The sequence below is a fragment of the Myripristis murdjan genome, chromosome 16, assembly GCF_902150065.1.
Source record: "Myripristis murdjan chromosome 16, fMyrMur1.1, whole genome shotgun sequence".
NCBI classification, from domain to species: domain Eukaryota; kingdom Metazoa; phylum Chordata; class Actinopteri; order Holocentriformes; family Holocentridae; genus Myripristis; species Myripristis murdjan.
The window spans coordinates 14,671,362-14,699,163 of record NC_043995.1 but is presented as its reverse complement, the minus strand read 5'-3'; the positions used below and the strand labels follow the sequence as shown (position 1 = coordinate 14,699,163).

Here is a 27,802-nt window from a genome sequence, read left to right as displayed (position 1 = left end):
GATGTAAATTAGTGCAACATTTATCATGTGTTTTAAAATAAAATGGCTTCTCTCCATCCAAGGATCAACACTTCCCTAACTACATTCCATATATATATGTGATATGGGACAGAGAAAAAATAAAGGATATCACCATGATATGTTGACTTGACAAGATCATGAGTAAAAAATCTCTGATGTCTATTAGTGTTTTGTTCTGCCCCAAATCATCCTGCCTATTTGATATTCAAAAGGAGAGTTGGAACCGTGTTTAAAATATTGTCTGTTCTTGCAGTCCCTAGACTTGGGACATGATTCATGAAAACTTAACGTTCATAGAATATATTGGCATTGTAACAAAATTGTTTAAAGACCCAATTTTATGGCCTTTCAGTGCCGCTGATGTGACTGAGAAGCGCGGGCCAAGTTGTCAGCGTGTGTGTCAGTGGCATATCTTCAAATGCATTTGGTGGATTGCCATGAAACTTGATGACAGTCTTTTTGTTGGAAATGTTTGAAATAACAAACTTGTTGAAATGTGTTTGGTCTTTTTTGACTGTGGAGATTGTTCATGGTTCTGTCATCTTGTCTTTTAACCATAACTTTGTAACAACTTGTTAAGTTGCCATCAAGGTAACTTAAAGGTTGACTTCACTGAAACTCCTGGAACAAGTCAAACTGCATTGGTAGTGAAATCATCTCACCCCATCAGCAGGATTTTTCCCCTTGTTTAATAGGCAGGAAAAAAAATATGATTTAATGAATATTTCAGGATGTAAGTTGTTTACGTAAGATGGTGTCTGGATCTAATATGAGGAATGAGATTGAGTTTCAGCGTATAGGCGAAGCGAGGCATGTGCCAGTGGCTGTGGTGTTCCTAAGTCGGTGCCACATGAGATAGTGAAGCTCAGTTGAACAGGACTTAAAAGATTAGCAAAATGGAGATGAGGGAGCTGGTTATATGGGAATGGAAGCTCAAACCTGCTTTGAGTTTAGATCTTTACATTTGCGACTCTGTAACTTTCCATCATAGAAAAGTAAAACTACTCCAGATATGTGGTTTTCTATATGAAGAGGGGAAAAAAACACCTCTGGCATTACTGCCAAAATTTCTTTCTTTGTTGGCTGCCAACATTTTGGCTCTGCTCTACTGCATTTACTTAAACCCAATTTAAATAGATGTCCACTTTAAAAGAAAGGGTTTGATTTCTGGATTTTGGATTTTTCTTTAAATGTTTGAACTATTGAACTCCATTTTAATGGCTATGGAACAGTGCAACATTTAGACGGCAAATCTCTTTAATGTGCGCTGCATGCAGCCCTCTCCTTCTGTGTTCAATGAAACGCGAGGGGGAAGATGAAGCTCTCAGATGCTTAAATCAATTGTCATAGTGAGATAGACAGGGGTTCAATATGCTCTGAGCTTAGAGCATGTGTCATTAAATTGATATTTAATGTATATGCACAGAGTAAACAAACCTGTGTGTTTTAAAAATGTCAAATGTAGCATTCCTCATTCCTGTCCTCCCATACATTCACTACATCTTATCTACATGGACAAAAGTATCGGGCCACAACTCTGAATCATTGAATTCAAGTGTTTCATTCAGTCCCATTGCCACAGGGGTGTAAAATCAAGCACCCAGCCATGCTGTCTTTACAAACATTTGTGACATTGTGGTACTGTAATAGTAATGTAATAGGATGCAACCGTTGCAAAAAGTCAGTGAAATTTCCTCCTTCTTAGATATTCCACGATCAACTGTAAGTGGTGTTATTGCAAAGTGGAAGCATTTAGGAACCACAGCAACTCTGCCAAGAAGTGGCCACGTAAAGTTACAGAGCGGGGTCGCCAAGTTCTGAGGCACACGGTGCGTAAAAGTCACCAACGCTCTGCTGACTCAATAACTGCAGAGCTCCAAACCTCCTCTGGCATTAACATCAGCACAAAAACTGTGCGCTGGGAGCTTTGGGCCTCAGCGCATGGGTTTCCATGGCCAAGCAGCTGCACGCAAGCCTTACATCATCAAGCACAATGCCAAGCGTCAGATGGAGCGGTTTAAAGCACACCGCCACTGGACTCTGGAGCGGTGGAAACATGTTCTGTGGAGAGACCAATCACACTTCTCTATCTGGCGGTCTGATGGACAAGTCTGGATTTGGTGAAAGCCAGGAGAATGTTCCCTGCCTGACTGCATTGTGCCGACTGTAGTTTGGTAGAGGAGGGATAATGCTATGGGCTTGTTTTTCTGGGCTCGGCCTTGGCCCCTCAATTCCAGTGAAGGTAAATCTTAATGCTTCAGCATACCAAGACATATTGGACAATTTTCTGCTTCCAGCTTTGTGGGAACAGTTTGAGGAAGGCCCTTCTCTGTTCCAGCATGACTGAGCCCCAGTGCACAAAGCAAGCTCCATAAAGGCATGTTGGGTGAGTTTGGTGTGGAAGAACTCGACTGGCCTGCACAGAGGCCTGACCTCAACCCCATCCAACACCTGTGGGATGAACTAGATTGGAGACTGCAAGCCAGGCCCTCTTGTCCAACATCAGTGTTTGACCTCACAAGTATTCTTCTGGATGAATGGGCAAAAATTCTCCCAGACACACTTAAAAATCTTGTAGAAAGCCTTCCCAGAAGAGTGAAAGTTGCAAAGGGGGACTAACTCCATATTAATTGCTATGGATTCAGAATGGGATGTCATAAAAACTCTGTAGTGTGTAGGTGGCCCAGTACCTTTGTTCATACAGTGTACATACACTCATCGTTATGAAAGTTACAAGTTTCTCATGCCACAGACTGGAAATGACTTAATGTTTTACAACTATGCTTCATACACTGTGAGTATCCATCACCTGTAGCAGTGAACCTGTCATCTCTCAGCAAAGGTCAAAATAATAAATGTTATCTTTCCTTGGCAGGCAAACACATTTAGCTGTGTTTGCCTGCCATTTCCACTGAACAGCTTTATTGATTTGATGAAGCTTTTGGTTAGTCACCTGTTATTGTTTCCAACATTTTCGATTTGAGTCCCAATCTGCAGTTTAATATCAAAACAGTTGAGTCTTAGAACACCATGGCAAACAAGAAAAATCATTAAACCATGAATCACTTGACATGGACAATTTGTTGCGGCATTTGGCACATGGATTTTCATATTTCAATTGTAGGTCTGTCTCTGTAGGTCAGTGAAATAGTTAAATATTTTCTTCCTGACACCAGTGGATTGGCACCAGTTTAGGTGCCAATCCACTGGCACCTAAACTTTTCACACTTTTATTTTTTCAGATGTTTGTCAAATTTTGCTGCAGTCTACTATTTCTGTAAATGCCATTTGCACGTATATACGCCCTCTAGTGGCAATGCTGAAAGGGAATTTCATTTTGCTGAATGAACACATCTGGTGAGAGTATATAGTTCTTCTATTACAAAGTTCACTATTGAATTTAATATTTTGCAGTGGCACTGAAATAGGAGTGAAACTTCAGTTCACATGATTGGTACTATTTAGGCTCATACATGTGCTGTGTGTTCCTCAGGTTGTGATACCTCGAGGTCCAGTGCAGGCAAAGGGCCTTCTCCTCTCTTGCATCGCTGACAAGAACCCCTGCATATTCTTTGAGCCCAAGATCCTTTATAGAGCAGCAGGTAAGCTTGATTGTGGGTAGAAATAAAGCTGAAGCTGACATATGTAACTCTGTGTTTTTTTGCTTGATTTGTTTATTTCAGTTCCCACATACCCCAAGTCCTCAGACATCATTCCCCTCTTTGCTTTTTTATCTGTTTGCCTGCTTCTCTTATTGAAAGCAAATGTCTTCCATTTTTGAAATCTGAAGCAAAAACAAACAAACAGTGCGCCTGGCTGCAAACAGTGTGAGTGAGTTCACCAGGATCACAAGTGTGAGGCAGCCGGTCCAAATGGGCTGTGAACTGTTGACAGTGCTGGGCTGAATCCTCTCCCCTCTCCCCTCCCCTTCCTGGCTGGGCCTGCTCAGCTCTGCTGTGAGGTAGCGTTGGTGTTCAGAGTAGCTTGGTTAAACTTGGGACCAATGGCATGCCTTTAGCTGGGCTGTCATGCTAAATGGTGACCATCAAAGAGTTTTCTCATTCTATAGTGTCTTTTGCCAAATCAGTGCTGGAGTGGTTAGATGTTAATCATGGACATCAAAAACACAACAACAAAAAAGGTTTTTGTTTAATTTAGATTACCGCAATACAGACTCTATCAGACATTTTACGACTTGATACTGGTTATGACCTCTGTTCATGCATTGGCTACGTTGTTGGAGCCCATTATAGTAACAAGGCAGAGTGCAAATGGATTGGCACCTCCTGGTGCAAAGCGAAGCCTGTGATTATCACAGGTTTTGTTCGTTTTCCCTCAGTGATAACCAGATGAGATTGTAAAATATTAAAATGGACGGCTGAGACTGTTTTGGTTATGGCACTAGATTAGTGATCTTTGCCCAGAACATTTCTAATGTTACAGTGCAATCTGATATTAAAACCACTCATCCGTTGAAAAGGAGTGATTTCATCCAGCACATCTCACTGTTTCCTGAGATTTTTAGTCATGACAAAATGTTTTTACTTAGGACCTGTAGGGCCTAGTGATGATGATGAATGTGGTAGTGTTCAAATTTGTACCAACGCATAATTTCAGCTCTAATCAGGTAAGTAAACGAAAACACAGGCATACAATACATAAACAGATTATACAGGCTGATGTTTTTGTTATATTTGATGCCTTAAATGCCTCAGAGATTGAGGCCTAATAATTTGTTGAAGGAAAAAAAAAAAAGGTTTCAGTGGCCAAGACAAAGTTGGGCTCAAATTCACCTGATAATCGATTGCTCCCAGTATGATAATATGATGAGAGTAGCTGCTGGAAGATGGGTAGCTTTGTGTCAGAGCAAGACATTGGGATTGATAATATAATATAGACATGAGGTCCTAGATTGATGTGTTTGTTTTTTTTCATGGTAAGTAAAACAGGCCAGCCAGGGAGCAGGTGTCTGGGTACTTAGGAGAGTTTTTGTTTGCATCGCTGCTGAATCGATATGGATCTTGGTAGGCCAGTTATAATAGCCCACTAGAGAGTGATGAGATGGTAAATAAGTAATGGACTTATCTCCCCAAGAAAACCCTCCCAAAAAAGGTCATTTTTGCTGCATGTTTGCCAGAGAGTAAATGGACTGTCCAGTTGGTTGTGTCAAGCTGAAATAAAGGCATTACACACTAGTACCGTCAATGTCAATGGCTATTCTTGTCTTTGATTCAGATTTGAAGTTTTTCCCCCGATTGCAAGGTATTTTTCTTTCTGCTGTGGCAGGTGTGTGAGAAGTCACTCATCTGTTTCGAACAGAGAATACAGAAGTGGACTGGTAGCTTTCAAAGAGTTATTTTGATTTCCTGAAAGGGCAAAGAGTGCCAGTTCTCGTGCTGTGTCCATATGGATCTGAGCGATCTCTGTTTAGATTATGAAGTCATGTTTTTAATTGCAGTGGTCTCTCTTCTGTTGCAGGAGAGGATAAAAACCACACATTCGCCTCATCTAGGCCATACTGTTATGTGGGAGCTGAGATTCCACTTATTAAACCATAACCTAGTTTTCATAATTGAATTTTAACATTCTGCAAAATGCTATTATCCCACTGAAATGGCCCAGTTTCTGCCTGTCTGGAAGTCTAAACCAGCATATGAGTGGTATAGGAGTTGCCCAAACTCCTCTGTGTGTTTCAGGAACACGAGTCGTCTCCTCTTTTAAAGCTTCTAGACAGCTTGCAACAGTTGGAGTCATTCATGAATTTCCAGAAAGGTCTCAACCCCCTCTTGTCCCTGGAGTATAATTTCTGCCCTTAATTGCAATTTGAAGTTCATGTGATGTTATGCCGAAATGCTTTCACCAGCACCTTTTTCTGACAAATCCACTTACACTTTCTTAAGATCCTGCCATTTGCTTTTTTGGAATCAAATCCATAAGCGTGAAAGAGATCCAAAGATATGGCTAAAATACTCCATTTCATTTTACTTTCTTGTGTTGGTGCGGTAGTAATGTTGCTAATAGCCAACATGTTTGAAAGTGATGGCAGTTTGAGTTTATGATAAGTGTTCACATCATAATGAATTCCATGGTCATGCTGAAGTGTTCCAGGAGATTATTAACTATTATTCAAACCATGTACTAACATGCACTTTGTCTTGGACTTTGGTTCAAAGAAAGACTGGCTGCACGGCCCCCCTATTTGGACTAATGTCCCGTTTATACGGGCCCCTTTCTGAACTCAGTCCCATCCCACCAATGTTTTGTTGTCAGGATTGATCAGGGTTATGGGCCTCTAGCTGGCAACGGATATCATTAGATCATGCATTAGATTCTGCTGATAAAAGCACACTCGGCCTCTGGTGAGAGATGAGGTTCTGGAAAAACCATGAGAAGGCATCTGGAACAGGCCAGCTTGTGTGTTCCTGACTGGGAATTTGTGTTTCTAAGTGTGTCTGTCATTTCACCAGTTTGTCATGCACTCTATAATAAAGAGGTATGGCCAGTTTGGGACCTTATTATTTTACAGAGAGACCACAGGCTACATAGTGAAATGATTAATGAACGTGTTCAGAGCCGACCCTCGGTCATTTTGTGCTTGGGCATGTACGTCATGTATTTGCATGCAAGTGAGTAACAACACTGATGGAATATTAATCTGTTATGGTCATTGTGTGTTTTCTCAGTGGAGCAGGTCCCTGTGGAGTCCTACACCCTCCCACTCTCACAGGCTGAGGTCCTACAGGAAGGAAGCGACGTCACTTTGCTCGCCTGGGGGACACAGGTAGGTGACAGGGAGCATTGTTGGCAGATTATCAGAGGCTGACCTGAACAGTTGAACGTTGTCGTCTCTCTGTGGCACAGTGCCAGAAAGCTGAAGGGAAAAGAACCACGTCTCATCTTCGCTCAGTGACATTTAAAGCCACAGAGGCGAGCGGGGGATTAACTCTAACTCCATCACAAGCTCCCCGAGTCTCAGTGGGGTTTCCCAGCCAGTGGTCTGTGACTGTATCTTCCCAGACATCTCCACAACATCAAGGCCATTCTTGGCTCTGCACGTATTAACAGTACATGTCTACTGCGCACTTTCCATTGTCTGCACTCTTTTTTTCTTTTCATTCTTGAGGTTTTATTTTCTGCAGCTTAGTATCAATGTGTCTATAGCTCTCCAGGAGTCATCCTTGATTTAGAATGTGCGGAGCCACTTTAACAGGCTTATCCTGGCCTGGCAGAGGGGCCCTAATGTACCTGTAGCAGAGGGGGGTCGGAGGGCACTGGAGGAGAACAGCTCCTTCAAAGCCTTTATTATTGTTGAAGAGAGAAGGGCAGAGAGATAGAAGAAAGAGGATCCAGTAAAGTAGTGGAAACCATAGCTGTCCTTTTTGAAATGCCAGTCTTCTTTCCCACCCCATTACTCCTCTCATCCATCAGTCCTGCGCAGAGGAGAGTAAAGAAAACATCTCGGAGTGGAGCGGGAGGAGCAGTGCTTAGTCCTCACAGTAAACCTTTCTTATGAGCCAAACAGAGCAAGGTTTTCCCCATAGCTTTCGTAATCACTTTATTACTGTGCACTGCCTCCAAAAGATCCACTCACTCTGCAGCAATATAATGACAGCGTTGCTGCATAATTAATACTTAAAACTAGGGCTGGGCAATAAAACAATAATAATTTTTCCCCAATGTCAATACAAAAAATGTTCAATAAAATATCAATTTAAAATACACATAATGTGGCAAGAATAGTGCAAGGTGAAGCTGCATGCCTGGTCATGAGTGAGGAGACACACACACACCACACACAGGAACTGCACACTGTGTTGTCTTGGTGCCTGAAAGAGTTTAGCATAATGTTAATTGTAAGCCTTCTGGGTTGTTCAGATTTCACACAAAAGCAAAAAGTTGTCTTTAAATATGGCATATGCATATTCAAATAATTATTGATAATGACTGAAGTAATGCCTTTTATTATGGTAACATTTTTGGCCATATTGCCCAGTCCTGTTTACAATTATTGAACATATTTGTTAGGATAAGATCTACTATCTTACAGGCTCTTTTTGTATTGCTGACGACTCTTCCAGCTGTGAGATTCCAGATTTATCACAGCAGTTGTTATCTGGGAGCAGCCAATAGGGTCTGCCAGTGAACATGGACCCAACGAACCCAAGTGCTTTAATCACTACTCAAAAGATGATTTGAAGGCACTAACATGCGCACATTCTAGATCAAGGATGACTCCTGGAGAGCTATAGACACATTGATACTAAGCTATGTTTGTAATGTTGAAGTTGTTTCTGGCTTTGCATAACTGACTTTTATTAATCATGCAGTGGGCCAGGGAGGACCTGCTTTCATCAACATCACGTCTTGCTCAACAATGCCCCCTTAGCTGCTCTAAAATCACTATAAAGTTCTGATTTGAGTGTTTTCCTGATTTTATGAAGATTATTTATGAATGTTCAGTACATTGATAATCATAATAATATTTACCTTTCATAATGAAATATTTCTTGAATAGTAGCTAAGTGAAGTTGTTGCTAAGTGACAAGGTAGTGGTGATTTTCATTCGTCTTGGATGCAACTCATAAGACCATACCTAACCATACCTAACCAGTGATTTTGAATGTTTGGCCAATTCATACAATTTACCTGTGACAAACTGTTTGACAAATTATGCCATGGTGCCAAAGATTTCACAATATATAATCAATTTCTAGTTTTGAATTATATATAATCAATTTTAAAATTAGAATTTTTGTTTTAAAAACCCAGCTGATAATGTTTTGTTTCTGCAGCTAATAAAGTCGACATCATGCATAATCCACAGAACTGATAATTTGCTCTGTAAACAAACATTTACTGGGAACTGTTTTCCAGCATAGGGAGCGTTTCACTCCGCCCGATTTCAAGTCGTCAAAACACAACAGAGCTGCTGTTTGAGGTCTCCGAAAATTAATTCTCACATCGTAGTGGAATGAATATAATCTAGTGGCTGGATAAAGTGTAGGAAAAATGATATTTCAGTTCCAGACTGCTTGCTTTGGGAAAAGCAGAAACGTGAAGTTTATACATTTTGTTGGTATTATATTAAACATGCAAAATCACTGGTTTATAATTTCCTCCTTATAAAGCAGGTACTATATACCTGGCTATGCTGATGAAAGTCTTTTTTTTTTTTGTTTGTTATATTTTTGCGCTTGTTTACCCATTTTTTAATCAGAAATATAGCAAGTCAGCTGCCTCCAGAAGTGTGTACAGCCCCTCGTGTGCAGATATATACTTCAGTGTTAGAAAACCGAAGCACAAATATTCCACAACATGCAAACAAACAAAAGGTTTACATATGTGACAGACATCAGATCCCAGACTAACTGTAAAATGCATTAGCTCATTGTACTTTAAAGCATTCTACCTGTAATGTTTTCCACTCAGATCCATGTGATGAGGGAGGTCGCTGACATGGCTCAGGAGAAGCTGGGAGTGTCCTGCGAGGTCATCGATCTGCAGACAATCCTGCCCTGGGACACCGAAACTGTCTGCAAGGTGAGAGAGAAATGCATACAAACACAAATCTACGGTGCAATCAGAGTCGCGGCACCGTGAGAAAAAATTAAGTCCATAGAAGATGTGGAGCAATGAACAGCACATGTTAACCAAAAAGCTCTCTGCTTAGAGTATTTAACAACATCTGCCTTTTTATTTGTGGGCATTTGCCAAGGTCTGATAACAAATATTGTCAAATTGTAAAGGGATTATTACTTGTGTGTGTATTCCTTTTCTCTCTCTAGATACAGATATGTTGATAGGTACTGGAGAATGCAGCAAAAATGAATCCAAAACATAAATGCTCAATATAATGTTTAAGTATGACTCAGAAATATATTTGACATCTTTGCTCACAGTCTACAGCCATATTCTTCATTCGCAAATGATAACAATAACCCTTTTTTAAATCTTCACTTACTCTAAATACCGATGCTTTCAACAATATTCCATCAGAAATTACTCATGGAAAAGCCATGATGTTAAATAAGGTCTGAGATTTTTTTTCTCAGCCGTGGAATCGTGCTTTTATTCACATTTTATTTAAGATGTGCTCGGTTGTGGTGCAGAAATAATGTTCTTTTTGACAGTGTGGTTCCTCGTGGTGCGTGATAAACAGGATTCCTTCCACAGCTGGTAAGATTTGACTATCTGTTTATGTTGCCCCAGCCTTACACAGACTATGGAGCTAACCAAAAAAATGTTTTATTTGGGAGGGTGTTGAGAAAGAAGTGTGCTTTTCAGTGGGAATTCCATCCTTCTTTATTTTGAGATGGGGGTGTGAGCTGAAGGCAAGACAGACCGGGGGAACGATGGCACAGAAACAGACAGCAGATGCAGGATTCTTTCCTGGTCACCAGGGGTGATCCGCACCACAAGTGCACTGAGCGTCAGTAGACTAAACCACCAGGATACCAGGCCGGCAGGCAGATGGAGAAATTCTGATGTTTTTAAACGGTCTTTGGAAATGAAAGCTAGGGTCTGCGTTGAGGCAGGCCTCGAGGAGCGCAACAGTGGGAGATGAACCATGCATTTGCATCTGTTCCACAGTCCTGATGCTACTTTTTAAAGGGCCAATTTGAATATATCACATGCTGTCTTGTTGTGTCAGCAGGGCTAGTTTTTGCAGACATCCTTCAGCTGAATTGCCAGATTAATTTTTATTTTGCATATTTATTGTCCAATTTTCATGTTCCTCTGGTGGAATACATGACACACAGCCAGTGAGCACTGTGCTGCCAAACAAATCTTATAACCAACAGTTAGGGCACAGGATGAAATTGCGGTAGGAGGGTAGTAATTTAATAGGGAGTCAATTGGAACTGATGGCATAGACTGTACTATTCTGCTTGCTCTGAGGGATTTGCTGCTTGAAGTGAGCAATAGTCTGTTACGCATTGTTTGTTCCAATAGGCGACTTCTTGTTTTTTCATTTTTTTTTTCATTTTTTTTTTTGAAAATGCTACCCCATTAAAACAAGTGCCATAAAATTGAATAGTGTGTTTATGCGCTGCTCAGCGGGCCCACCGGCAGGCCTGCCATCTCAGGCTTGTCAACAACATCTCTCCTTGTCGTTCCTCCATGCAAGAGCCTCCTTGGATGCCTGTCATCTTCACGCTCATAACCTGACTCCTGCCTCACCATTGTTTCAGCACCCCGACTCCCACCCCCAGTAGTGCCACATCCTATTCCCTCTTACGTATATCTTGCAATTTAGTTACTGTCATGTTGTATTGTTGCACTGGTATCCCTAGACATGCTGTGCTTGGCCTTTTGAGACCATTTCCTGTAGTGTGTTCTGCTGGCTCAGTGTAGAACAAGCCTTTAATCAAGATGTTAGCAAACAGCAAAGAAAAGATTGCATTGATTTCAGGCTAAATCATGATTATTATCACCAGGGCTAATGTGTGTGAATGCTCATTAAGGGCTTTTATTTTATTGTCCAATCATTCTAAAGTGCACAGACAGATTTTGTTCAGATGTGCATTACTCAGAATGAAAGTAGTGTGAGGGAGTCTCTGTTCCATCAAGCTTATATAAGGCTTCCAGTAACTTCTCAAAGAAAAAGCAGAGTGGCTCTGTTTTTTGTGTTTTGAAATGGTGAAAACACGGAAACAGAATCAGCACTGAGAGGGTGAACAAAAGACGGCAGGATCAAATATCTTGGCCTGTTTCTTTCATACTTCAACAGTGCTATAGACATTATGATTAGAGTTGTAGTTGGCCAAACATAAAAAAACACTATTGTGTTCTTACATTTGTAGATATGCTTTGCCTTTAATCATGTGCCCGCATTTCAGAAAGTTATCACATAGACCACTGATGCAATGGTGATGACGCTATTTGAATAAACCTCTCACCACATAACTGGTGAAGACTTCTTTGTGAAATATAAAAGTTAAACATTCAAACTGTTTAATGTTTATAGCCACCATAGACACACAGACTGCTTTCTATTATTTATTAGTCAGTGGGATCCTCAGATGGAGAAGTATTCTCTCAGTGAGCTCATTACTGGCTGATGTGAATACCTGACTTAACATTTTCACCAGTGGAGGTCCTCTGGTGAGTTACTTTTCATTTGTGCCTTGAAGCCTTTTAATCTTAAACGCCCTCATATCCAAATGAAGAATATTGTACACATTTACTGCACAAAACTTTGTTTTTAGCTCCCAAAAAATAAAATGTCTTCACAAACTTAACTTAGAAATCATATGCTGTCACCATAGTGCAGCAAGGAAATGTAGTCAAATGCGTAAAAACATTAAAAATTGTCTGCATGCCCGCTCTGGACAGGTCTGGCATTTGGGTGACTCTGTGGGTGCAGCTCTGCTGATCCTGAGAGTTCAGGCCTATTTCTTCACACAAGCAACCATCCATGCAGAACAGCTATGACTGGAATGTCATACAGTGCTATTTACATTTTATGGAAAGCCGTCCATTGTTCCTGTGGGCTGATTTTAGGGTCAGAGTGTATGGATTTTATTGCGACTTTACCTAGGCTCTACAGACCTTCGGCATGGCCTTGATCTTTCTTCAAAATAGATAAGCAAGGAAGTAAGCAGGCTATGATCAGTAACAGGCTCTATTTTTATCACTGCAAATTATATTATTGCATGGTGTGCCTTAACGCTGTGGCATAGTGCGCAGTTTAAAAAAATGACCACTCGGTGAAGTTCAGTTTTTATTTTGGCGGAGCAGATTCATAGTTAAGAGTTTGAGGAGCTTTTTTCAAAGGCTGTAAAAGCCATTCTTGGTATCAGCTACTTCTTCTATCAGCTTCTTAATTCAAAAGAGTGTACACCTGGTGACCAGCTTTGCTGCCATGCCTACATTTTGCCAACACTGGCCTTTTGAGCCACTGATTAACTCCTGGGCTGATGCAGTCAGTGTGCAGACAGCGAGATAGGCCGCAGACGCACATCCGGCTGCCGGCAGCCAATTAAAATCTTTCATGTGTTGTGACTCACATTTACCTTTAGCATTGTTCAAAATGTGTGTGTGTGTGTGTGTGTGTGTGTGTGTGTGTGTGTGTGTGTGTGTGTATGTTTGTATGTGTGAGTTGTGCAGTTGATTTATATGTAGCCTGCTTGCTGTTTTTTGATCATGTGGGTAAAATAAATGAAGAATGATGTGTCTTTCAGCATGAGAGATCATTAAGGCAATGCTTTGGAGGAACATGCCATCTTTCCGTTTCCTGAGGGATCATTCTGGCAGCAACTAGCTATACTTGGATCTAAATATATCCCTGCCTCTTGTTGACAAAGGGAATCATGGCAGAAATTGCTGTAAAAGTAGAGAAAAAGTGAATGTATTTTATTTTGTCCCACTGTCTGGAGCAGCCCAGTAAATGTAATAGTCGTTCATTTAAGGGATAAACAAAATGGCTGGTTTACCCCTGCCAGACCCACGGCTCAGATGATATACTGCGGAAAGTTTCCCTGTCTCGTTTGGTCAAAGTATTTGTGGAGAGTTAGTCCTGTAGAGATGCCCGTGTTATCAGGAGCATGCACTGCAGGAGTGCGCTTTGATTCTCCTCTGAGTGGGCTGTGTCGTTTCCTGTTGTTTTAATTCATTTTAATGTTTTTCATGTGGCCCTCCAGCCAACATTTCCACCCATCCTTGCATGACTCCACAGTTGTATGACTTGGCTCTGACTGGGCCAGTCAGCAGTATAAAACATCTCTGCTCCCGTTATTGTATTAGTGCATCGTTAGTGATTCAGCCTCATTCTCAGGTTTTCCAGACTCCAGATCCGGCCAGTGCAGAATCAGGGAGAGTGGGCCGCCAGCCTGGTTCATAATAGAGTTGTTGGCTCTTAAGCCATGATTGGAGATGGCACTTCCCATAATGCCTCACATAGGGCCTGTCGGGCAGCAGCTCTGGGACCTGGAGTGCCTCATGGCCCTCCACAATGGGCCTCTTATTTGCCCCCACAGCTCAGCTCCCCAGCTATTTGACTGCTCTATCCGCCATGAGGCACAAGTGCCCTTCCAGACAGGCTTGTCCAAAACAAACCTGCTGGCCCCAACTGGCTGATGTGAGCAAGATGTGGCTAGCAGACTCAGGGAAGCCCTACAGGCAGCCTTCAAGCTCTTTGAGCGCATGTCACTAATAAAATGCTCTAGAAAAATTCATGTCAAATTATGCTTTATTGTATTTTAGAGGAGGCTTGTGGATAGATTAGATGGCCTTGCTCCTGCACTCCATATAATAAATGTGTTAGAGCACTGGAAGCAAGCTGTAAGTCTAGCATTTGTGCATTGTTCTCCAGTAACCTTATAGTAGAGTTCATGTATACTTTTTTTTTTTTTTTTTTAACCTCCCTGTCTTGATGGATGATCGATTTTCCATCACTAAAACTTGCTTGTAGTACAGGCTATATGTGCCAGATGCAGGGGGGCCAAGAAGCTGTCACTATGAAAAGTGGTAATATCTGTCAGAGAAGGCTATTTTTGAAGATAAGTTACTATATCTTAGTTTTTTGCCAAGCACGGAGCTTGGTCTGTGATATTTTTGCCTGACTTCCTTTTTCTTTCTTGCCTTTCTCACACTGTCTCAGTATTATTGCAGTCATTCTGCACAGTTTTCTTTTTTTTATCCAAAAAGAGTGAAAGATTGTGGGTTTGTCCTCTTAGCAAGTCTGTGCTGATCCATTGGTTTGTCTGTCCAATCAGCTCTTAGAAAAGACACATTGTGTACAGTCCCAGTCCTTGAATGAACCCCAGAGCGCCTGCATATGTAAGAGTGATGGTGCTAGCTCATGTATGTGTATTTGTATTTGTGTGATTTTTCTGATTATGTTTTATCCGTAAATATATAGAATCTAAACAAAGTCTGATATAGACTGATATATCTGATATATCTTTTTAAGGGATCAGTCAAACAAATATTTGTGTAGTAGTCAATTCAGATATCGGTCAATCGGTGTCATCCACCTATGATATGAGGCAGTTTATTTGATTTAGGGCTGTCAAAGTTAATGTGCTACTGCGTGTGATTAATTTGGAGACCTTAACGTGTTTTTTAAAAAATTAATGCAAATTAATGCAGAGTTGAACTTTGAACCACTTTTGAACTTTAACATCAAGGCAACCTGTGGCCCACTGAATGGCAAATTTTCTTTCAAGAAGATTCTCTGTGGATCTCTGGATAGAAATAAAGTCACACTACACCAGTGAAATGTTGTTCTGTTGGAACGTGACAAGTTTAAAATATCTGCACGCCTGCATGTTACACCACACTTGTGGAGTTAGTAAGGGGCACACATCTGTCAACACAACAAATTTGACCCATGTGGTTGCTAAGTGAAGTCTCTGATAAACATCATATAAACCAGACTGCATCATAAAAACCGCTTTGAAGAGCAGCAGTTGTTTTCAAAATACGCTATACAACACTGAAAGGATTAGAAAGAAAGTAATTTTATATATTTTAAATAAATGATTAACTATAATTGATCTATGGTTACCTTGAGATTAATGTAATTTGAAAAAAAAACTGTCATTTGATTACATGGTACAGCGTGTCAGTATTATGTTGTTTGTATATGTGGAAACCCTTAAATTTCTTTCATTCTAATGAAGTTTTTTCATCAGACTTTAGCACATATGTAAAGCATGCTTTAAGCATATTTTCTGTGCATCGAGTCCGCCAACAGCTGTGCACTTGTACTATTTGGGCAGACGCACACGCGGTTTTATTCATGCTACAATTGAGGGTCCCACATTTCTCATTCGTGTGTGTGTGTGTGTGTGTGTGTGTGTGTGTGTGTGTGTGAGAGAGAGAGAGAGAGAGAGACAGTATATATGTGTGCCATTAACATATGAACATCAGCCAGTTGGTAGAGATAGCCTCCTTATCCTCTCGCCCCTGCATGTGTGTGTGTGTGTGTGTGTGTGTGTGTGTTCTGTCAGGAACAAGGAGTGATTCATCCGGAGCATGTGCAGTCAGTGTGCTTGCCATGTGGACAGTCTGCATGGTCACAAATTTTGGGCTGCGCATGGACGTCCACATAAGGAACCACGCGGACATAGATACATGTACGCGTACTGTCGTATGGCTCAGATACAGGCTTTTCCACCCTTCAATGTGTAAAGTTCTGGGGGAAATGCTTATTGCGTCAAAGTTGTCAAATGTAAAGACAGTGAATATGCACACATTATATCAGCTATCAAGCAGCTTCAGTCCAAAAATACTGCTAACAGTAGCAGCCCTCAAAAACCCATATTAGTGGAACCCTACCGTATTAGTGGACAAACTGAAGTATGTCGTAGTATGTCGTGAACAACCCCCCACTACTGCCCTGTCCTCCTTGTTAAAGTGTCAGCTCTAGCTCTGCTTAACTACCTGAGGCTGCTGGTAATGCTAAATGTCGATGCTGTCAGGCACTTTGGTCGCAGGGATGTGCTGCTGTGTGTCTGTGGTGCTTTTGGTAACTTTGTTTAAGTTGTTCACTGGCAGAAAGGAATATCTTTAGATTTTTAGTAACAAGTGCATTAGTGTCTATTCAATAGCTAAAATTATACACAAACCATTGTATAACAATCCTTAGCAAAAATCACATTAATCAATTAGTTAATTAGTTAATTAACTAATTAAGTAACTAATTAAAGGCTAATGGGCTCTGGGAGCACCAGTCTCAATAAAAGTCAAACAACATTTAACTTACAAGCTGCTGCTATGCCTGTGCACATAAACATTTCCGGTTTTTGATACGAACAGACAGTTTTCCTACTGTCTATTTTGTTCAATAGCATCAGCAAAGTTTTATATTGTGCCAAAATGCTTGTCATTCAAGTACTGATATCAGTACTTCTTCATTTGCCGATTCAAGTACAAATACTTGGGTGCTGAATTGGTGCTGACCCCAATACTTGAAATAACCAGTAGGTCTGGTCTGGCTGGTAGCTCTCTATTCTCTACAAACTCATTGTGTTTCAAATGTGTGTAAACTATCTGTCTCTCTCTACTAGATGTGTCTCTTGGCCTGTGCTACCTCTGCAGTCTTAGTGACTCCAGAGGGAGCGCTGCCAGGTCCTCAGCCCTCCTGGTGATGCAACCAGTTTGGCTGAACCTGCTCAACCCCACAGCACACGCAGGAACAGTCATCTAAGGACTTGTCATGCACCAGTATCTTAAGTCTTAGTGATGCATTTGCATATGAATTCAGTTCTGTCACAGCCATGAACAAAGGAAGAGAGGGATGGAAGTGTGATGGGACAAGAGGGAGGGTTAAGGAGGAACAGGTGAAATAGCGTCTGTTCTGCGGCACTGTGATTCTTGGAATTGATGCAGGTTGCAATTTCTGAGTGTACTGAGAGCTCTGGGGTCTGTTGACTTGCTGCACAGATAAGACCTTCTTATCAATGCTCTGCTTACCTCTCAGTCTCACTAAGTGGCCCCCAGCCATAATGTTTGTCCTAGTCAAAGACAGCAGGTAAATACAGTATATGGAAGCAGCCAGGAGTCAGGCAGGGCACTGTATGCTCAGACATGTTTGTTTGTCATGCGCTGAGGTGGAAAAAGACATGAAAGGCAAATGGGCTCTGGGAGCAGCAGTGTTTTTCTGCTCAATGTGAAGTTTAACATACTGTTCTCGTTTCAACAGCTGTGGTTGCTATTGTTTTCAATACTACCTACCATAATTATATGGAGTGAATAATATGTCATTTGGGAGCGATGAATAAGTTGCAGTTGTTTTGAAGTAGCCTATAAAGAGAAACTACAGTGAAGAAAAGACTTTATAAGAGCTGTGCAGGATGGATAGATGGATGGAAAATATCCCAGAATCACTGCCACAATCTAATATGGAACATGTCATTAAGAAGATGATTTTTTTTTTTTTTTTTTTTAATATTTAATTTTTAATGTTATGCAATAGTAATCCTGGCACCCCAAATGGAAACCATCTTTTGATAGTGAATGCAAAAAATAAGCCGCAACAGTTGTTTTGCTTCACTTCAAACATTTAAATTATAACCTCAATGCTCAAGATTAATAAATGAGTCTGGCTGTCGCTCTCAGGAAGATGGACAGTGAAACTAAACAAATGGAACATCTAGGCTCTGATTTTAGCCCCGCTCCAACCTCCCTTTAGGTTTTGTTATCGTTTTGGAAAAATATTATATCAAAATGTTCTCTTTCTGTTAGTGTGATGTGGTTTTCTCGGCTCTCAAACTTGTGATCAGCTTGCTTTAGGGCTCAAATCTACCAGGGGCTTTTAGACACAAATCCTGAATTCCCTAGGTTTGACATAGGACTTTTTTTGCAACATCTGGCAGGGGCATTTTTGATAATGAAACTCTATAATAACAGAGTTCACAAGAGCCCTTAAGCTAACTTGCAGAAAAATGGTGATGATGTCAGCTTATTAACCATCCCACAACTTAAGACATGTTGAGCACCGTACGAGTTGGTCACTGGAAAAAATAAACCGATTCAATTTTGTTTTTTTAGAAGCTGAGAAAAATGACAAATTTATATTTTTACAAGGGCTGGATAGGGTCCCACCACTTAAGCAGGCTAGTTTAATGTGCACCACTCACTCATATTAGCCTCAGCCTCCCAGAGGGGCCAGAAGGAGCAGGCCAGTGTTTCAGCTTTGGTCATGTTGAATTATGAAAATGTGTGGAGCCCATCCAACCGAGCCAGGTCTCTGAGCGGCCACATGGAAATGTGTCGAAGCAAGTCTGCTGGCGAACACTGTCACAGAGCATGCTTGCTTGATGCTGATTGCCTGTTACATGTGAACATGCTTGCAGGGAACTTGAGGCGCAGCGTGGCACAGCAGGTTTTAGTTAAGTTGCTGCAGTACCGAGGATGCTGAAATCCAACCTTGAAACATGTTCGCTGACTGTTCCACTCACAGAGACCCATCTCTCCTCAGTCAAGATATGGAAACGGCTCACATCATTTAAAACAAAGGCAAACAAACACGTAAGCTCGACCCTGCATTGTGTCAGCAGCATCACTTTTCAGTTAAGCTGTTTCAGGCTCGTGCCAGCAGAACCTTGTGACTTCAAGTCTGCTATACACTTGCATAAATGTCAGCTGCAGAATATAGAAATTCTGGCCCAGCCCTCTTGCTCCCATTCTACACTTTGAAAGACGAGCCTTGAGGTTGTCATCATGATATTAGTGTGGAACAGAGAATTGCATCTACCACCAGGTGGCCTCCAGATGGCCCCGGAACTGCTTGTTTACCCTACAGTATATTTTACATAAGCATGGGTCAAATGAGGAACTGTTCAAGTTCAAATGAGGTACACATTAAAAGAAAGGCTCTCGTTAAAATGAGCATCAAGGCAACGGGGCAACTGTGCTGTCATAGCACATAAATAAGCGAAACCAGCTGAAGGGGCAATGTTACCGTCTAGATTTCTCGACTCCATCCACAAAATTTCACCTTCAGCTACTGGTGCTTAGCCTAACTTGGAGGATGACAATAATAATCATATAATGAACCGTACCATTCTTTAGACTTATTGTTTTGTTTGTTTGTTTGTTTGCTTGTTTGTTTGTTTTAGCATTTTTTAAAAGTTGCTAACAATCATAAATCAAATTCATAAACAATTAACAGCAATAACAATTTCGTTTTTATCGTTTAAACAACAAATAATTTGAAGGAATGGTTGTCCCAGGGACCTTGATGACAAAAGGCCCTGCCTGTCAAGCCCTGTTTTGTGAACACATCTATTCTGTTAACCATTTTTTTGGTTTGTTTTTTGTTTTTTTTGCACTGCACTGTATTTGCACAGTTCTTCCGAGGAACAAAATGTCTTGTCAAGCAATGTGCCCGGTACTTTGACATCTTTTTCCTTTTAATTTTCTGTTGACAGAGAATTTCTGTATTTCTTTGTCTGTTCAGTCACGGCCGCTATTGCTGCTCATGTTAATTGCTCAGTTTTTCTTCTGTTTCTGTTTATTGCATATCATCTGGAAATTTAAAACATATCACTTCATGTGTGCAAGAGAATTTTTCCCATGAAAGACCTACCAGACACTTACCCCAGCGATTGTATAAGCGTCCATGACCTGGATATACAGTAAGTTCAATCGCTGCTGTGATAGATTTTTTGGTGACAGTTTGGTCATTTATTTATATGGAATCGATACAAATGATTACTAAAAACCCAGGTATTATTAGGATTGATTTCTGGGGTCATTACAGTGCAGTGTCCTTGCCTTGCTGATACCTGGCCAACTTTTACACCCAGCACAGTGGCGAGCTGACTCTGCCTTTATCTGTATCTGTGGCCTGGAGCTGGGCCAGGGATGGGGCAGGCAGCCTGCTAGTGATTAGCACACAGAGAGACTGGGCTTGTGCCTGTGTTTTCCTTGCAGTCCAGAGGTCTCAGCCTGTATCTGCTTACTGGCCCACCACAACACTCCTAATATCTTTGGCCCACTGTCACCAGGCACTGGAAACAATCAAAGTAGAAGAAAATGGCACAGGAAGAAAGTGGCCAGAGGTTTGGGCTCCACTCCCTGCATTCTTATTATTGTAGCCCACGTCTGTAATTACAGTGTTAACACTGGGCGCTGTGGACTGAACCAGCAGGACTTTGTGGAGTGAGAAAGGAGAGAGAGAGAGAGAGAGACTGAGTCGGATAGAGGGTAGCAGGGGAGGGGGGTTGCGGGGTGGGGGGGGGGGGGTCATGCATGCATGCCTTCTGGCCGATGTGTGTGTGTCATAGCTCTGTCATGTGTCGTACTGTGGCAGTGTTTCGGTGGTTATATCAGTGGAAAATTACTCATGGTTGTTTTTTGGTGGTGGATCCAGCTCCTCTCTCTGTCGTCCCCCCCTCTCTGTCCCTCTCTGTGCCTCTCTTTCTCGTTCTCTCTCCCTCTCTCTCTGCCCCACTCTCACTCTCTGTCGCTTTCTCTTCTGGTGTTGAAAAGTATTGTGTAATGTGACACTGCAAAAACAGAATGTGCCCCATGCTAGCTTCTCAACTCCGTGACATTTAGGTGCTTTATTTGGGTTAGGAGAGTCACATCAGAAATTTTGAAGCTGATCAAGCATTTGTTTGTTTCCTAAATACTTCAGTGTATATCATCATCTACCTCTGGCTCTGACTTGCAGCCTCCCCCCACCACCACCACCACTTTGTCTCTGCCTCTCCCTGACTTCTTTTCCATTCATCCTCCAGGCAGCAGCTAGTGCTCACATTCCTCAGTTAGGCACTGGAGATTTCTCAAATTCCTCTCTGTGTCACTTGCTGGAGAAGTATCACCATGAATTTGCCAGATCCATGCAGAGAGACAAGGTGGAAAAGCATAATGGCTTTTGCTACCTCTGATTGATGCTCTGTAGAGATTAAGAGAAGAGACAGACACGCACTGAGCAGCAAATATGGTTTTATTGCTGAAAGTTAGATTAGGTGTGGGTTTGCTAGATCCATGAGAGACTGAAAACAAAAGGCTCTTTACCAGTGTTTTCCCCAGAGAATGTTTGCATTTCTACAAAAAAGATGCATTCTTTCTATCAGTGACATACTTGTAAATATATCTGAACACACTACAAAAACCGCGCAGCCTTGCAAGAATCCATATAAACCATGCACGGACGCTAAACTGTTGCACACTTCATAACATCACTACAGTTATTCCCATAGATCAGCATACTGTGTCTCTCACCCCAGCCTGTCCCTCATGGATATTAAACAGATGTGATGAATGGATTACCACTGCGTCCTGAGAATAATGGATCATAAACTAAATGATGCAAGGAAGCCCCACTTCTGCTTGTTTGTTTTTTTATTTTTTTCATATGGTGTTTGTTGGCTAAACTCTATATCCGCAGCAGGGAATGAGGATGACGATGTTGTTATGAAAATGAACCCTCTCAAGCAAAAAAAAAAAAAAAAAAAAAAAAAAAGCACTTTAAGATTTGATGGGTTGCTGCTTTGCTGGGCCATCAGTTTTCCACAGAGGAGAAGGAGGGTTTAGTTAAGGAGCCTTGGCCACAGGTCTGGGCAGATTGAGATCATCGAGGTCAGCCTGGAGGCCGATAGCGGGCCTGAGTGGAAAAGGGAGCACGTCTGAAAAGTCACGAGGATGGTACAGACATTCAAGAGGTCCACAGACACTAACGGAGAGATTTTCTGTTGCCCAGGGAAAACTACAGGTCTTTAAAAAGTCTGAAAACTTGTAAAGTAAATTATCAGGATTTAAGGCCTCAAAAGTAAATGAATGAAATGTTTTAAATTCAGCCTTTAGAGGTCTGTTTTTTCTTTGCATGCTCACACTTTAATTAACACTGCGATATTTTTCATTGTGTCTGCTTTATGAAACACAATTATGACTTTCATGACTTAACTAAGTTAGACTTACCTTTTGTAGTTTCTTAGCATTCAGTGGCTATGTTCAGTAGGACATAGGCATGTTTTATTAGGGTTGTTTCTTTCATTTGGTTTTTCAGATGTTATTAAATACACATAGTGTGGAACTGTAATGTACAAGGTCCCTGTTTTGTCTCTTATTTAGGCAACATTTGTAGTACTAACTGCTCATTGCTGAGGTGTTTCTGCACGGCACATCTGATATCCCTTGTCAGTAAAACAGTGTATTCAGTAGTGTCGTTTTTTTTTACTTGATTGAATCTTGAGTTTCTGTAGGTGGTGCTCTAGTTTTTGTTTCTTCAACCATTGTGGCTACTGCTGCTTATGTTGAATAGCCAATACCAATACCAATACCCAATTCTTCTTCTACTGATTGCAAACAAACCACAAACCTAATCCGTATCACTTCCTGTGCACCAGAGTTTTGACGATGAAAGAGCTACTGGACACTGGGTGTTTAGACCAACAAATTTCATGAACTGGGCAAAGGTTGAATCATTATTGTTGAAGGAATCTGTATGGTGGCTTTGGGTTTATACATAATTAATATATATATATTTAATGAGATGAACATTTATCAAACAATGAATAAAATTATTCATGATCCAAAACTCTAAAGGTCATGATGGCATCATCAAAACCATTTAATCAACTTAGCTTGGAATGATGATTATTCACGTTCAATGAAAGATGCACTCAAGGACAAAGCAACATAGGAGGGATGTGGCAGGCAGGTGAGCTCGGGATAAGCCTTTTGTCTCCGCACCCTAAGCTACTGGGCTTTTCTGGCAGCTGAACGTCAGATCCGATCAGATCTTAGTGAATCCTTCTACAATTGTGTCAAATCAGTCTGTGATAGAGAGTTTCAAAACATTTATTTATATAAACTTTTTGTAGGTTATTACTACAAAATGACAGGTGTGCAGAGGGACCTTGTGCCCAGAAGCCTCCTCAGGAAACTGATGATTTTGGCCAGAAATTATCCTTTGCCAGGTGAAATGAACTGTGTGTTCTATCTACACTGTGAATGTTGTACGGCCTTACAAGGTCCCTCCCAGGAAATATAATGCCCTTGGCAATGGTAATTAGAGACAGGTTGCCTGGCCTCTGCAGGGACAGAAGCAAGCAAACTGTTCAGACTAGGATGTAAGCCTGCGTTCAATTAATTGATTTTCCGTTTTGAATTGATCTTCATCGACTCTAAGTTGTCATCAGGGTCTGATGATGACCCTGATGACGACGTACAGTCAATAAGCAATGGTCTGGTTTAGGCAGTTGGTAATAAACGGAGACAGTGGGGTGGGGTGGGGCGTTTGGTGAACAGACAAAGTACAGATGAGATGTTTGGTGAGAGGATGGTGTGTGTGTGTGAGAGAGAGAGGCACAGACAGTGAGTAAGTGTGTGTGTTATTGGAAACCCTGTTAGCCCGTGTATCTACATGTGAGCAGAGCTGGTCACGCAAGACTAAATCTCAGTAGGAACAACACTCGTCCACTGAAGCCATCATAGGCAAGCCTTCAGTCCAGGTTATTGGGGGTAAATGTCCCAGAGCTTATTGCTTAAGCCCAACGCTTAATTTGTAATAAAATTGTTATTGTAACTGAAATATCCCTAACGGAATCAGTTGAAACAAATTTGTCATTGGGGAAATCAGTGGCAATACCCAGGCCTACTAGAGTGGTGTTCTTCCCAAACATTGCATGGGATATCGTCCACCGGAAATCTGGCCTGTAACATTTGATGGAGCTCCCGTTCAATCTGTTTTTAAACTATGTGATAGGATACTGTGTTGTTTAGATAGCTTTGACATTCTTGGTCTGACTTCTGACAGAGTTGAAGCCAGAAATACTGTTGGGGATGTGTGTTTGCATGTGTGTGTTTCCATATGTGGCAGCCAAATAACTAGAACAAAGCAATAAACAGATGACAAAAATGGTCAAAGAATTGCAGCCATAGCAAGGTCACAGTAGATTGAATCATGGGCCCTGGATAAGGCTGTAACAAACATTTAGAGTGCAAGAATGTACGCCCCATGACTGACATGACAAAAGGAGAGAGAACTTAACATTTTTGAAGGAACAAAGGCCATGTTCATTAGATTATCTGGCATCCACTTCAGACGTAGAGACCATCATTTCACTGGTCGCTTCAGCACTAAGCCTGATATCGATGTGCTGCTGGCTCCGACATGGCTGAAACAGCGGGGCAATCGTAAATGGGTTTGAAAAACAAAGGTGCTGCTTTTTCAAATTGGGAAAATCGGTGTGTACTCAGAACGTTCTCCTGAAAAAGGTATCATAAACCGAGCATTTTGTCAGTAGGTATGGGCTTAGAAACTGGTATTTTTTTAAGACATGTTTTAGCTGCTTCCCATCAGGACTAGTCTAGCTACAGCGCAGAAGTTTACAGTTTGAAAGGCAGTATTTGGTTTGAGAAATAAAGTAGTTCTATTCCAAATGGAGCACTTCTGTTGATTTAATCAGTTTGCAAACCATTTTTCAGGAGAACATTTTGAGAGTGTATACCAAGCTTCCCGTTTCCAAAAAGCAACGTTATCTCAGTTTTTCAGACATTTACGATTTCTCCATTGACCGCTGTCATGAAATGATGGTCTCTACGTCTGAGGATGATGCCAGATAAGCTGTAAATATGGCCTAGGTTCCAAAATAGCAAAACTGTCCTTTAACAACTTGAAGCTAATTGGAGAGCACAACCTTTTTCTCCAACGCTAGAAACAATTTCTCTCCTTTCAGTTTCCAGTTAGTTTGGTCTCTTCAGCCTCCAAACATGCCCTTTAGGATTTAGAATCAATTTCTATCCCTGGTAGTTTCATAGTTCTGACTAAAACACAATCTTTGCAGAAATCCCAGATCTGAATCCCTGCCAATATCTAATCAGTTGCTCCGTGGTCCAAGACTTGTCTGGCCGCAAAATTTCATGGATATCTGTTCATATTTTTTCAAAAAATTGTGCTGACAGACAAGAGCAAGAACTTGACCTCCTTGGCAGAGCTGGTAACTACCGTATTTCAGGAGTTTGTCCCATTTGTTTGAGTTATGTTTTCTTCAGTTGTAGACCTGCCCAGGATGCTCTGATTTTATTTTACTGTATTCCATTTTACTTGATTTTATTAACACGGTTAGCATCCTCGGTCAGATGTTTGATTCCACTTCCTTGAAACACTGTATGAATTATTAAGCCGTTCCTGTCTTCTTTGCCCTCCTGCTGACATTGCTGTGATGTTAACATCCACAGAAACCAGCCCCTGGTTATGTTATTCTCTGTTTTATTGGGCTTTAAAAGAAAAAGTTTATTGTTTTTACTGCCTTTCTGTCTGTACTCATACATGTGGCAGCATGTGAGATGCTCTCACAAAGCTGTCATCAGATTGGCGTGTGTATAGCAGCAGTCTTTGTGTGTGTTTGTGTGTGTGTGTGTGTGTGTGTGTGTGTGCACATACTGGTGCAGTATATTGTAGGGCAGAAAGGTAATGTGTCTGTATATTTTGTGTGTGTGTGTGTGTCTATGTGTGCGTGTGTTTGTGTTAGGGTGTAATTGAGTTGAATTAGTTTTAATGGGTCTTTATGGGATGTTTGGAGTTATTTCTGTCTGAGGTCTCCCCTGGCGTCCTGGCTCCTCTGGAGGATGGCTTAGCTCAGTGGCGAGGCTGTTCTCTCTCTTGCTCTTGCAGTCTTTCTCTCACTCTGCTCTCTCGCCCTCTCTCAGTTTCTCACTCTCACTTTTTCTCTCTCCCTCTGTGTCGTGAGAGATAGCGAGTGATTGTATGGCACTGAAAGAGTGAGCGTGTTTATGTTTCCTCCTCCCTCCCTTCCTCTCTAGCTGTCTTTCTCAGCACTGTGATTTAACGGGGCCTCCAGTTCGCCGTGCACTCACCCCTCTCACTAATCGCAAAGCGCCACTATAAAAGCCCAAGCAAGAAGTCAAGCTGTGTCTCGACTCTCATTTGTCACGGAGATCACATGATGGTGCATGAGTTAGGACCCTGTGGTGGCAGCACAATTACAGGGTCGGCGGAAGGGAGCAAAGCCAGCGGGCCCGGCGGCGAGTATGACTCCTTGCTGGCGGCACAGAACTAAACTTTCTCTTCCTGTCTCATTTTGATGGACGGCCTGAGGGAAGAGGAGGCGTACTGTATGGGAAGGCTGGGAGCCACTTGATCCCGCGGCTATGGCAAGAAAGCGTGTGCGTGCATTTATGTGTGCATACACAGTCCAAGCATGCCAGATTTTATTTTGGTCATTGCTGCTATTTTTACATTGTTCTTGAAAGGTGAACTAATTTAGCATTGACAAATACATGAAGCCTTTGTGGGGTAGTGGAAGGGCCCCAAAATTTGGAGATACACCTACTGAAGATAGAATAAAATGCATTCTTTTTTTTTTTTTAGCATCCCTAATGTCTCCCATAAATGAAATGGATTCACTCAGAATAGGATTCTGAGTTGGCTATGGTCTGTGTCAAAGTGCTGCACTTAAACTATTGTTTGCTGTAGGCTGGTGGTTGTTTTTTTGGACCAGGTTCCACCTCTGATCATGTCAAATCATACAAATACCGTCTTTGATCTCACTATGATCTCATAAGAAGACAGCAAAAATTCTATGACCCATAGACACATAACTGCACGCACACACTTACAATCACTTTCTTCGTGCTCAAATTCAAACACACATCCAACAAGCCAGAAAATCTCAGAACCCATCAGCTATCATCTGACGTTGATCTAGTCTCTGGGGGGCGACAGCCCATTTTTCAGAGACCATTGCCATTTCTTTTATTACATGAGTCAAATATTTGTCCACCCAATAGACAAACATTGGTATCTTTTGAAGGTGTTTTAGGTCCAGATGACATTTCTTCCACTGCATTCTGCCTCAGTCCACACAGACGTTTTTCCTCCGTTAAAGTACTCTGACTACAAACAGAAACTACTCGGACTGCAGAGGAGATATTAAAAAGTATATTTGTCATGAAATCTACATTTTTTTCTTTAAATCTTTGTTTATGAGTCTATATTTTTAACATAAATTATGCTATTCACATGTACTTTATTTTCAGTATGTAGATGCATCTTGACAACTAGTATTTTAAGTCTGAGAGCTCACAGGCCTTCTATGAGTCCACATGAGTTTATAATTAAGCAGTCTCATGCAAATTGGCTTTGTTTTTCACCTCTTTGTTAATGGGGTGTATGGAAATATGGACCAATTTACCAAGTTTTGCAGTAAAATTAAATTTCTGGGAGACCGTAGGGATGCTAAAAAACATTGTTGTATTTTGTTCTACCTCCGGTAGGGGTATCTCCAAGACTAAAGCACTTTTGGAGGTTCATACACTAGCCTATTTGGCAGTTTCTCCTGGAAAGACTGGTATGTTT

General features: G+C 41.4%; 1 protein-coding gene across 2 annotated transcripts in view; it reads left to right on the top strand.

Moving 5' to 3' along the window:
• bckdhb (branched chain keto acid dehydrogenase E1 subunit beta) overlaps window positions 1-27,802 on the top strand; it is a 60,707-nt gene that overhangs the window by 11,119 nt on the left and 21,786 nt on the right. For both annotated transcript variants that reach the window (XM_030072868.1, XM_030072867.1), the window contains exons 6-8: window positions 3,515-3,623; window positions 6,705-6,802; window positions 9,451-9,561. In XM_030072868.1, the coding sequence (XP_029928728.1) occupies window positions 3,515-3,623; window positions 6,705-6,802; window positions 9,451-9,561 (318 nt within the window). The remainder of the gene's footprint in view (window positions 1-3,514; window positions 3,624-6,704; window positions 6,803-9,450; window positions 9,562-27,802) is intronic.